This window comes from Petaurus breviceps, unplaced genomic scaffold (genome assembly GCF_028583685.1).
Source record: "Petaurus breviceps papuanus isolate PSGF00001 unplaced genomic scaffold, PetGlider_PUasm1.0 189, whole genome shotgun sequence".
NCBI classification, from domain to species: Eukaryota; Metazoa; Chordata; class Mammalia; order Diprotodontia; family Petauridae; genus Petaurus; species Petaurus breviceps.
In genome coordinates, this window is record NW_027185809.1 from 29535323 (window position 1) to 29547809 (window position 12487).

At 42.3% G+C, this 12487-nt stretch overlaps 1 protein-coding gene across 1 annotated transcript in view; it reads right to left on the reverse strand.

Annotated features, from left to right (window-relative positions):
- Positions 1–12487, reverse strand: part of HEATR4 (HEAT repeat containing 4) — a 108176-nt gene that overhangs the window by 27601 nt on the left and 68088 nt on the right. The window contains exon 11 of the mRNA XM_069092131.1: positions 8297–8366. Within this exon, the coding sequence (XP_068948232.1) occupies positions 8297–8366 (70 nt within the window). The remainder of the gene's footprint in view (positions 1–8296; positions 8367–12487) is intronic.

Below are 12487 nucleotides of genomic sequence, written 5' to 3' on the forward strand. Positions count from 1 at the left end.
GTTGCGGTTGCCCTTTTTTTTTTTTTTTTTGAGTTAGGACCCCTGCTGAGCACTGCCAGGGGCCGGAGCTGCTGGGAGCAGGACTTTCTGCTAAGGACTCCTGCTGAGCACTGCCGGGGGCCGGAGCTGCTGGGAGAGTGCTTCCAGGACGCTGGGTGGTTGCTGTGAGTGGGGAGAGGTGGACCTTTGCCTGAGGTAGCCTGTTCTGTTTTAAAGGCTTGAGAATGTGGGTGCTTTCTACTTTATCTACCTGTGCCAATATCATAACTACTCTGATGGCTTTCACTTTCTGGTTTTGGGACTCAGTCTTTTGTTATCTTAATAAATTTTCTAGTTTATTTCCCCATATGGCAAGCATGATGTATTTTGTGATGGATAATTATATCAGCATATTTGTAATCTCTATAGGCATTGTGAATATGGCATTGCTGATACATTTGGCGACGAGGATGGGATCACAAAATGTCAGGAAGCAGTGGGGCTTTAGAGGGAGAAATGGCTATTCCAGGATGGGAGGATTTGCCTTATTCCTCTCTAGCCAGAGAATGGGCTAAAAGCACAGGGCCCTGTGAAAACTGGGAACCAAGGCTAAAAGAGGGAGAACCTGGAGATTTGGAAAGATGTTTGAAAGCAATACCCATAGAACCAGGCAAAGAACTGGCAGGAGTGTGCAGGAGAGGCTGGGTGCTGCTAACAAGTTATCGCCTTATGTGTAAAAGTAGGGATAAGCTGCTGAAGGAAAGAGCTAGGATGGCTAGGGAGTCAGCTGGTTTGCCTGAGGATTCTTCTGTGTCACAGTACTCAGAAGAGCAAACTGGAGGGACCCATGTGGTCCAGGAGCAAGCTACTGTTCATGTAGCTAAAAGGAAGCAAAAAACTAGCAGAAGGAATGTGCATGCAGCTTTTGTACAGGCTGGGCAGAGTTGCCCTGACAGCTTCCAGGAGAATGTGTGTGAGGAGAATGGAACAAGGTTAGATGAGGAGTCTCCTAATGTAGAAGCTCTCCCCATACGAAGAAGAAGGCAGGAGAACCACCGAGGCAAAACAGAGTCCAGGGAGATAATTGAGGATTTCACTCAACAGGAGATCACTGATATATTGAGTAGATTTACCCAAAGAATGGGGGAGTCTTTAGTGTCTTGGATAGTAAGAATCACTGATGAAGGCGCCGGAGGAATAACACTGGACAATGAGGACTGTTTAAAATTCATAAGTATCAGTCAGAATCCTTTTGTACACCAGGCTTTTAGGGATCACCATATGCAAGGAGGAAATAACAAAACTAATCTTCTAGCTTTAGCTGCAGAGGGTTGCAAAAAGCAATATCCAACTGAATCTATGTGGCCTAGGGGAGACAGACCCTGGTACTCACTTAGAGATTGTATGAGAAAACTAAAGGAGGAGGTAATGAAAACTGCTATCCTGATTGGAGATGCAAATGCATATTATGATACCCCCCTAGGAGTTCCTCATAGAAATATCATAGTGAAGACGGCTCCTCCTGCATATAAGCACCTAATTCTGACTCTTTTAATTGGAGAAATAGGGCACCCTCTTTCAGAGGTGCTGGATAAGATTTCACAATTAAGCGATTTAGGGGAATGGGAAAAAGACAAATTGCCTCGAGAGAGAAGAGTAAACAGCCAGAGGATTCAGAGACAAAATAGACCCACAAGAAGGGAACTGTTTACTGCTCTATTAAGAGCTGGGGTGGACTTTAGAAGAATAGATGGTATTCCAACTGAAGAGCTGCATAAGCTGTACCAAGAAAAGGTACTTAGCATTAGAATGAACAGGGAAGCAGGAACCACCCCCGCAGGTATTTCTGAATCTGAATCTTTGTATCCAAGTTTGCCCCACCTTCAGGGGGAATAGGAGATAGGCCAAGCCCCAGCCCAGATAAAAGAAATATGCAGAAGAGATTGCAGACCCCATATTGGTTTAACAATATATTGGAAGAATGGATCAACTACTGTGACTAGGGCACTGATTGATACTGGGGCTGAGGCCACACTTATCTATGGAAACCCTGATAAGTTTAAACATGGAACTCCTATTACCATCACAGGTCTAGGAGGCACTGAAATATCAGCCAAACAGGTTAAAATAACAATGAAAATTGGGCAGTTACCTAAGAAGGAATATACTGTGGTTGTTGTACCCATTCCTGAATACATCATTGGAATAGATGTATTGAGAGGCATGACTCTGAATTTACCTGAAGGAAGATACCAATTTGCTGTGAGGAAGATAGGAATTAATACAGTTTTAGTGGGAAAAATAAAAATGGACCCAATCACTTTGCCTGAACCTTCTGAAGTAATTACTTTAAAACAGTATCGTGTGCCAGGTGGGCAAGATGAAATTGCCACTACTATAAAGGAATATGTTGAAGCAGGAGTGTTAGTCCCTACAACCACAAGATGGAATAATCCTGTCTGGCCAGTAAGAAAATCAGATGGGACGTGGAGAATGACTGTGGATTATAGACAGTTGAATAAGGTGACTCCTTCTTTGTATGCTGCTGTTCCAGATACCATCACCTTAATAGAAAGGATCCAGAAATATGATGGGACTTGGTATGCAGTTATTGACTTGGCAAATGCCTTCTTCACCATCCCAATAGACTCTAAACAATGGGACCACTTCGCTTTCACTTGGCAGGGTAGACAATATACTTTTACTCGCTTGCCACAAGGCTACATACATAGCCCCACTATTTGTCACAGGATTGTGGCTGAACAGTTGGATGAATTAAAGCTACCTGGTGTACAGCTTACCCACTACATTGATGATATCATGATACAGGGAAAAGATGCGAAAGTAGTGGAAAGGAGTTTGACCCTTCTAATTGAGCATATGAAAAGTAAAGGGTGGGAAATTAACCCTGCAAAGGTTCAAGGACCAGCTCAGAATGTGAAGTTTTTGGGTATACAATGGAACAAGGGGCTAAGGGAGATTCTTCCTCAAGCCCGACAAAAGATTCAGGATTTTCCTACCCCTACCAATAAGAAGGAGGCCCAAAAGTTCATAGGATTGTTTGGATACTGGAGGCACCACATTCCACATTTGGGACAGATTTTAAAACCTTTATATAGAGTCACACGGAAGAAATATGAATTCGATTGGGGACTTGACCAGAGTAAAGCTTTTGAAGAAGCCAAGGCTGCCATACAATTGGCCCTAGATTTGTGGCCCATGCAAAATGGTCCAGTGGAATTGCAAGTGACTGTACAAGATGATTATGCAAACTGGAGCTTATGGCAAAAACAACAAAGCCGAAATGTACCTTTGGGATTTTGGTGTAGGAAGCTCCCTTCATCTGGAGTCCAGTACACACCTTTTGAAAAGCAGTTGTTAGCTGCATATTGGGCTTTGGTGGAGACTGAACAACTGACTGTGGGACATGAAGTGATATTAAGACCTGGAATCCCAATTATGACCTGGGTAATGAGTACCCCAGCTTCTCACAGAATTGGACATGCCCAAGAGGCTAGTATAATCAAATGGAAGTGGTATATTCAAAATAGAGCGAAAACAGGCAAAAGCGGAGTCTCTGCTCTGCATGAATGTATAGCAAACATAGAAATTGAGAGGAATGACACACCCCCTGAGCCAAAGCAACAGTTGGTACAGTCCACTGTAAAATGGAATGAGGGATATGATGTATTAACTGAGGAACAAAAGAGACATGCATGGTTTACTGATGGGACAGCAAAATATTTGGGGCAAAAAAGACATTGGAAAGCAGTGGCCTATAACCCATGTACTAGAAGGACTTTGGAAAGTACTGGGATAGGTGCAAGTAGCCAATATGCTGAACTTATGGCAGTATATCAAGCCATCAAAATAGAACAAGGAGGACAGTGTCATATATTCACTGATTCATGGGCGGTAGCTAATGGGTTAGCTACATGGATGCCCATGTGGAAAAATGAAAATTGGGAAATTCATGGTAAACAAGTCTGGGGCAAAGAATTATGGGAAGATATCTGGAACATGTCTTTGGTCACTGACTTGTCAGTTTTTCATGTAGATGCTCACGTGGCCCCCACCACACCAGAACGTGAGTACAATGCTCATGCTGATCGACTGGCAAAGATTGCTACTGAACGTATTGTTCCTACTTTGACAACAACTGATGATCCGGTATTAGCAAAATGGGTCCACCAAACAGCAGGCCATTTGGGGGTCCAGGCCACACACCAGTGGGCACAAGATCGAGGTATTAGTATCTCTCATTCACTGTTAAAACAGATAGCAGAAGAATGTCATATATGTCAATTGGAAAAGGAGTGAACTGTTCCTCGGGTAGTAACTGGAGAGATAGCAAGAGGAAAAGTCCCAGCCCAAATCTTGCAAATAGATTATATTGGTCCACTACCACTGGATAAAGGATGCAGATTTATATGTACTTGTGTTGATACCTATTCAGGTGTACTAGTAGCTTGTCCTTATAAGAATGCAACCCAGAAAAACACTTGTAAAACCCTAGATCTCATAAGTCTATATTATGGAACCCCAATGCAGATTCAAAGTGACAATGGGTCACATTTCAAAGGCAATGAAATGAAGAAGTATTGTATACTAAACAATATAGAATGGATATATCATATTCCATATTATCCAGAAGCATCTGGGTTAATTGAAAGAATAAATGGATTACTGAAAGAACAGTTGAGGAAGTTAAGTTCCAATAATTCATATCAACATTGGAAGGATAATTTGTTCATGGCTTTGCGTAATTTAAATAACAGACCATTGGGAGGAAGTACACCTCTAGCCAGAATGATGACCCCCAATCTGCAAATTAGAAAACAACAAACACACAAGATCCCAAATATTGAGTATTGGACCTTGAGGCCAGATGTCCCAGCACCGTACCCAGGACCACCTGGTTCGGTGGGGTATGATTTACATTGTTTAGAGGACTTTTGGTTGGACAGAAAAGAAATAAGAAAAATTTCCACTGGGATATGCATAAGAATCCCTAAAAATCACTTTGGACAGATTTTACCCAAATCAGGATTAGCAGCTCAAGGAATACATGTATTGGCTGGAGTAATAGATTCTAATTATCAAGGAGAAATTGTTGTAACATTCCAGAATTTAGGTGAAGGGCCCATACAGATTCACAAGAATGATAGGATAGTTCAAGTGATTATCGTTCCTTGTAAAACAATGCCACTTGTAAAAACTGACCCTCCTTCCAAAATAACTGTCACAGGAACTGAAGGATTTGGTTCTACTGATAGAATAAAATCAGGAGCTAAAGTATGGGTAAAACGGAAGTCAGATGATGTTCCAAAGGCTGCAGAGATTATAGCCTATGGGAAGGATAACACTGTAACTATTGTTTATTCTGGAGAAGATGATTACAAAATTGTACCCTTAAGTCATTTATTCTACCGTGAGTGAGGCTACAATAGTCTGGTTATTGTCTCTTTGCTTCTTCTTGATTTTTTGTTTGTTCACCTTGTTTGTTAGATTTGTTTCCACAGGCCTGGTACCCTCCATCTGTAGATGCCTGATAGCTTAAGCTGGATGTCACCCCCTGTCTGCAACTGTGATGTGTCACCCTTGGACCTGGCATCAAGCATATTAAGAACTGACCTCTTAAATGGGACCCCTTAGGACAGGGACAGCTCTACATCTGATTTCAGCAGCAAGTAGCCATAGAAGAAGAGATCTTCACCCCTTACCACAAGATTTTGGGGCCCCATTTGTTCGGGGTGGGGGGAATGATGGGGAGCTTGTGCTCAAGCCCCACCCTAAAATATGATTTTTTTGTGTTTATTGTGTGCTATTCTTGTTATATTGTGAAATTTTGTTGACACCAGTTATTCCTACTGTATTTTTGCCAAGTAAGGGACATGAAAGATCTTGGGGCCAAATGTAAGGGTTATGGGATTTAAAGATCTCCCATGCCCCATGGACGTGCTGACATAGCAGAGCAAGAGAAAGCGGAAAGCGAGAAAAAGTGAAAGCCGAGCTAACGGTCCTGCAGTTGGCGGTTGGCAGCGGTTGCGGTTGCCCTTTTTTTTTTTTTTTTGAGTTAGGGTTATTTGAGTTATTTTATTCATAAATTTTATGAATAAATTTATGATTAAAGAGATAGAGAACATTATGAAATGCAAAATGAATAATTTTGATTATATTAAATTAAAAAGGTTTTACACAAACAAAGCCAATGCAACTAAGATTAGAAAGAAAGCAGAAAGCTAGGAAAAAAATTTTTACAGCCAGTGTTTCTGATAAAGGCCTCATTTCTCAAATATATAGACAACTGAGTCAAATTTATAAGTCTACAAGTAATTTCCCAATTGATAAATAGTCAAAGAATATGAACAGGCAGTTTTCAGATGAAGAAATTAAAGCCATCTATAGTTATGTGAAAAAATTCTCTAAATCATTATTGATTAGAGAAATGTAAATTAAAACAACTCTGAGGTACCACCTCACAGCTATATGATTGGTTAATATGACAAAACAGGAAAATGACAAATGTTAGAGAAGATGTGGGAAAATTGGAACACTAATGTATTGTTGGTGGAGTTGTGAACTGATCCAACCATTCTGGAGAGCAATTTGGAACTATGCCCAAAGGGCTATAAAACTGTGCATACCCTTTGATCCAGAAATACCACTGCTAGGTCTGTATCCCAAAGAGATCATAGAAAAGGGAAAAGGACCTATGTACAAAAATATTTGTAGTGGCTTTTTTTGTGGTGGCCAAGAATTGGAAATTGAGGAGATGCTCCTCAATTGGGGCTTTGCTGAACAGGTTGTGGTATATGAATACTCTTCTTCTGTGAGAAATGATGAGCAGGCCAATTTCAGAAAAACCTGGAAAGACTTATGTTAGGGCCTGTAGCCCCACTTTGGGTCTCAGGCAGCTTCTCTGAGTTCATGTCTGATATAACAAGATACAGAGCAATCAGCAATATGTGCTGTTCTCATCTGTAGTCAGGGCACCCTAGCCCCTAGGAAGTACTGAGGCACCCAGATTGTGTGCTGTCACACAATTTACACTGTTACCTTGAGACTAATCTCAGGGACTAAGGGTAAGTGTGCAGGAGTACGAAAGCTGTTCTGGACACAGCCTCCATGTTCTCTGATTGGCCCCCCTACCTTCCCTCACGAGCTGTCCACGAGCTCTGCAAGTGCACTTTGGGGATTTAAGGGCTGAAGCATGGGGGGCTGGAGAGGATAGAGGGAGAGATGTAACAACACGCCTGTCCTGCCAATAAAGCTGTGCCTCTTTCCATTTCTACTGACTCGACTTCTCCTTTATGAGACCACGCAGGACGGGGCTGCGTGTGCACCAAGGGCTGGGAAACGGAGGTAAGACTAAGCTAGAAACCTTGGGGTAACAACAGACTCACATGAACTGATGCTGAGTGAAGTGAGCAGAAGCAGGAGAACATTGTGCACAGTAACAACAGCATTGTGTGATGATCAGCTTTGATAGATTTAGCTCTTCTCTGCAATACGATGATCTAAGACAATTCCAAAAAACTCATGGTGGAAAGTGCTATCCACACCCAGAGAAAGAACTATGGAGTCCGAATGTAGATTGAAGTGTACTATTTTCTCTCTCTCTCTTTTTCTTTCTTGTGTTTTTTACCTTTTGTTCTGATTCTTCTTTCACAACATGACTAATGTAGAAGTGTTTGATATGATTGTATTAGATTACTTGTCATGTTGGGGAGGGAGAAAATTTTGAAACTCAAAATCTTGTAAAAGTGAATGTTGAGGGATGGCTAGGTGGTGCAGTGAGTAAGAGCGCTGGCCCCAGAGTCGGGAGGATCCGGGATCGGTTCTGGCCTCAGATACTTGGCAACCAAACAAAATAACTGGCTGTGTAACCTTGGGCAAGTTACTTAACCCCAATTGCTTTAAAAAAAATAAAGAGATTGTTGAAAACTATCTTAACATGTAATTAGGAAAAATAAAATACTACTAAGTGGGGAAAAAGGAAATGTTCTGCTCTCACTATACTCCCACAACTGAGGAATTGACAGGCCCTCCCAAAGAGTCCAGCCAACCAACGGGAGCCAGTCACTTTCTGGGAATCCTCAAGAATGGGGCAATTCATCTCAAAAAGATGAAATGCCCTCCCTCCTGCAGTAAGTGTGGGACCGGCTTAGACCTTAGGTGGAATAAGATCAGGTTGGTAGCTAGTTGTGATGCCTCATGGTGAAACAAAGAGACCTCTGTGAGACTTCTCCCCTGTTTCCCTACCCCATGGAAGATTATTTGAGAAGCAGGAATGGGGGCACTACCTCTGTAATACCTCTGATGGCAAAAGCTTTGATTTTCCAGTATGGATCACCCTGTACCAACTTTAGGAGGCTGTCATATACCTGGAATGAAAAAGGGAAAAATGATGAGCTGTCAGAGTTAGAACACAGAAAGCCTAGATCCAAGAAACTCACTGATCTTCTAGAATATGGCATTAAAAACAAGGCACAATCAGAAAAATTATTTTTATTAGTATAGGGAACTCTTAGTATGGTGTGTGTGTGTGTGTGTGTGTGTGTGTGTGTGGTCAGTCATTTTTCACTTGTGTCTGACTCTTTGTGACCCCATGTGGGGTTTTCTTGGCAAAGATAATGGAGTACCATTTCCTTCTCTAGCTCCTCTTAAAGATGAGGAAACTGAGGCAAACAGGGTTAAGTGACTTGCCCAGGGTCACACAGCTAGTGAGTGTTTGAGGCTGGATTTGAACTCAGGAGGATATCTTCCTGACTCCAGGACAGACACTCTATCTGCTGTGCTACTTAGCTTTCCCTGCCCAGTATGGTAGGGATCCTCATTATTAATGTAGGTCAATACCTTTACTGCAACATAGTCTTAAAGGGTTGTGTAGAGCATTGAGAGGTTAAAAGATCTGTAGTCACAGAGCTACTGTGTTTTAGAGGCAGGATGTGAACACATGTTCTTCCTTTACTCATTCTGCTGTGCTGCCTATGAAGGGGTGATAACCCTTGGCTAAATAAAGTCTTTCTCTTGACTTAAGTGCTTTCTAGATCAATGCCCATAGGAACAGCATATCCTCTTCTTAGAATAAACTTGGTTCTGTTTGCTCATTGTGGGTTGATTGTTTTCATCCCAGAGCAGTTTTGCTCAGCCTGGACATGGATGGAATTTTTCCATATAACATGATTCAGGCTTCTCTTCCCTCTAAAAATAGACATCCCCCCCCCCCCCCCAAAAAAAACCTAGGAAAGGTATCAAATCACTCTTCACCTTATCTCTCCCTTTATATTCTTCAGCACCTGGTTTTATCAGAGTAGTAACCTGAGGAATGTGGATGAGGTTTTGTCAAAGGGTGGGAAATTTCAAGGATCTCTTTGAAAAATTTATGGGTCTCTTAGGAAGAAAAGGGGAGAGCAACCTGGTGAGGGTGGGGAACTATGGTAGGGTAGTGCTGGTGAGACTAGGAACAGGAACCAAGGGTAGGTGAGGCCCAGAAATTCTATTCAATGAGATAAAAACTCTGCCTTGGCTTGTGGCTGGCAATGGAGGCCTAGTCCTGGCCCAATGAATCAGTCCTTCACTGCCAACAGCAGTAGAGTTTGAGGGTCACCATGAGCTGGTCAAAGAATGGGAACAGCACACTGCCGGCCACCTCCGGAACTAGCATCAAGTTTCAAAGTGTGGTCTCTCCCCCTCAACTCCACCCCCCCCCATACCCCTTCTAAAGGGAAATGAGACTATGAGGGGGGAGGGGTTCCAGTGCTAGAGTGAGCTCCAAGTGGCTCAGCTCACAAGCAGCTGACTGTTAAATTTTCAGTGTGAACATTTACACTTCAGAAACTGGCAAACATTACAAACAGGGCTTGACTTATTGTTTTGTTGATTCTCCAGACTTAAGAAAATGTTGGGGAAAATGTTAATAATGCAGAATAAACTTTTTTTTTTTTTAAAGCAATCCATATTAAGTAATTTGCTCAGGGTCACAGAGCTAATAAATGTCTGAGGCCAAATTTGAACTCAGATCCTCCTGCCTTCAGGGCCAGTGCTCTAACCACTGCCCCCACTAGCTGCCCCACATGTTGGACTTAAAAGTATGTCATAGACATTTTTTTCCAGAGAGCAGGTTGTTGAACATTTTCTAGCATGCCCCTGTATGTAGCTCTTCAGGTCAGGTAACTAAGCTACTCAAACTTTCCCATGGTCAGGGTTTTCTGGATTGCAAGTTTGGTGGTCCTGCTCTGGGGAGGAGGAATTCTTTCTTAGACCTAGGAGTTATCAGTTGCATACTCCCTATTATTTAGTGGAAGAATAGGCAATGAGGCAGAATACCTTTACTTTCCCTTCTAAGTGTTGATCACCTGGGCTTCTATTTTTTTTTTTTTGAGGCAAAGAAGGTTAAGTGACCTGCTCAAGGTAAATGTAGTAAGTGTCTGAGCTCAAATTTGAACTTGGGTCCTCCTGACTCCAGGGCCAGTGCTCTATCCACTGTGCTACCTCACTATCCCTCTCCTGGGGCTCATCTGGGCTTCTAAAACTATCTTGTAAATCCACAGAGAAGGGCAAGGTAAGTTTGGGGCCAGGATGTTGCCAAAAAGACTAAAGGTTCTCCTTTCTTCCTGCCCAGCTGCTTGTCCTGGATCATGAAACCAGGGACTGTTGCCCAGGAAGGAGAATACATTTCAGCAGCCTGGATATAAGAGGGATGAGCTGAGAAACATGAGCCCTGGGTTCTTTAGGTCCTGCTCTGCCACCAACTCTGGGCCTCTCTTGGGTAAGATGTGTAAGGAGGTCTCTAAGGAGCCTTTCAATTCTCAAAGACTGTGTGTCTATAAGAAGTGGGCACTATTGGACTCCCTCCAGTTTAGTATATATATCAAGGAGAGTTAAATGAGCCTTCCTCTGTGACTCTGGGTAAATCATTCTCTTCTCTGGGGCCTCGTTTTACTCCTTTATAAGATACAGTTGGATTTGAGTACTGGACTTTGAATCGAGAAGACTGGAGTTGTTCCAGTCCAGTTTCAGACATTTACTGGCTTTGTCCCTGAACAATGCACTGAATTTTTTCTTCCTCAGTTTTCTCATCTGTGGAGACAATAAATAATAGCATCTGCCTCCCATGGCTGTTGTGAAGATAAAATGAGACACCAACATTTGTGATGTGTTTTGCAAAGCTTAAAGCATTATATTATCATTGTTCAGTTGTGTCTGACTCTTTGTTACCCCACTTGGGGTTTTCTTGACAAAGATACTGAAGCGGTTTGCCATTTCCTTCTCCAGCTCATTTTACAGATGAGGAAACTGAGGCAAACAGGGTAAAGTGACTTGCCCAGGGTCACACAGCTAGTAAGTGTCTAAGGCCATATTTGAACTCAGGAATATGGGTCTTCCAGACTCTGGGCCCAGTGCTCTATCCACTGTACCACCTAGCTGCCCTAAAGTGTTATATAAATGCTAGCTATTATTGTTGGATGATTTTGTAAGGTCCTTTAACTCTAATATTAAACTTTGAGTTTTACGGCTTCATCGCCTCCCTAAAATTGTAAGGGTTACCATTTGTAATTGTAATGTAATTTTGAATTTGAAGATCCCTTTGTGTTAGCAAAAGTAGCAGGTACTTAATACTTACTAAATGATCAAGCCTCTGATTGGGGGAACAGAAGGTATGAACTACTGTCTCCTTGTTACTGACGTAACAGGAAGTTGGCTGAAGGAAGTGATGTAGGTAATACTGTGTATATAAGAGAAGCCGCAGAGAGGCACAGTCAGAATTTCCTTGAGACCAAGATGTGGTGGCAGAGCAGCTACAGAAGAGAGAATGGAGAACTGAGTCCTGAGAACTTGTGGTAGTGATGGAGCTTCTTCTGAACAGGATCCCAGCATCCCAGTAGCCAGAAGCCCAGGTGATTGAAGCATGACCAGGATGCTGAGACTTTGTTTGTGGCTTGGTTGAGCCTTGAATTCCTTGGAGCAGAAATGATGAAGGAGCTGACATGGACCAGACCTTGTAAAGTCCAATGTGGAGCAGGACCTGCCCAGAGAGTTGGTTGAGGAACTGGGAGCTGTCTGCCATTGAATCCAGGTAGAATCTGGGACCATGGAAGGGGATCCAGGGAATCTGAGAACAGGCCCCAAGTCAAGATGAAAAGACCTCTCCTTGAGTACTGAGTAATTATGGAATTATAGTTTACTAGTGACCTAAGGAGTGGAGGGTTTTGTGTATGATACTTAGGCTTTGCTGAATAAGTGACTGATTGTACTTTGAGTACTTTGACTATTGTTACTGATTAGTGACTGAGTTAATCAAGACTTTGCCCCAAGAGTGGAAGACTTTGACTATGTACTTTGATACTACTGATAAGTGACTGATTGAATTAACTTAAGAGTGACTATTTTGTTGTGATGGCAAAGAATTGGAAATTAAGAGGGTGCCCATCAATTGGGGAATGGCTGAACAAGTTGTGGTATATGCATGTTATAGAATACTATTGTGCTATAAGAAACGAGG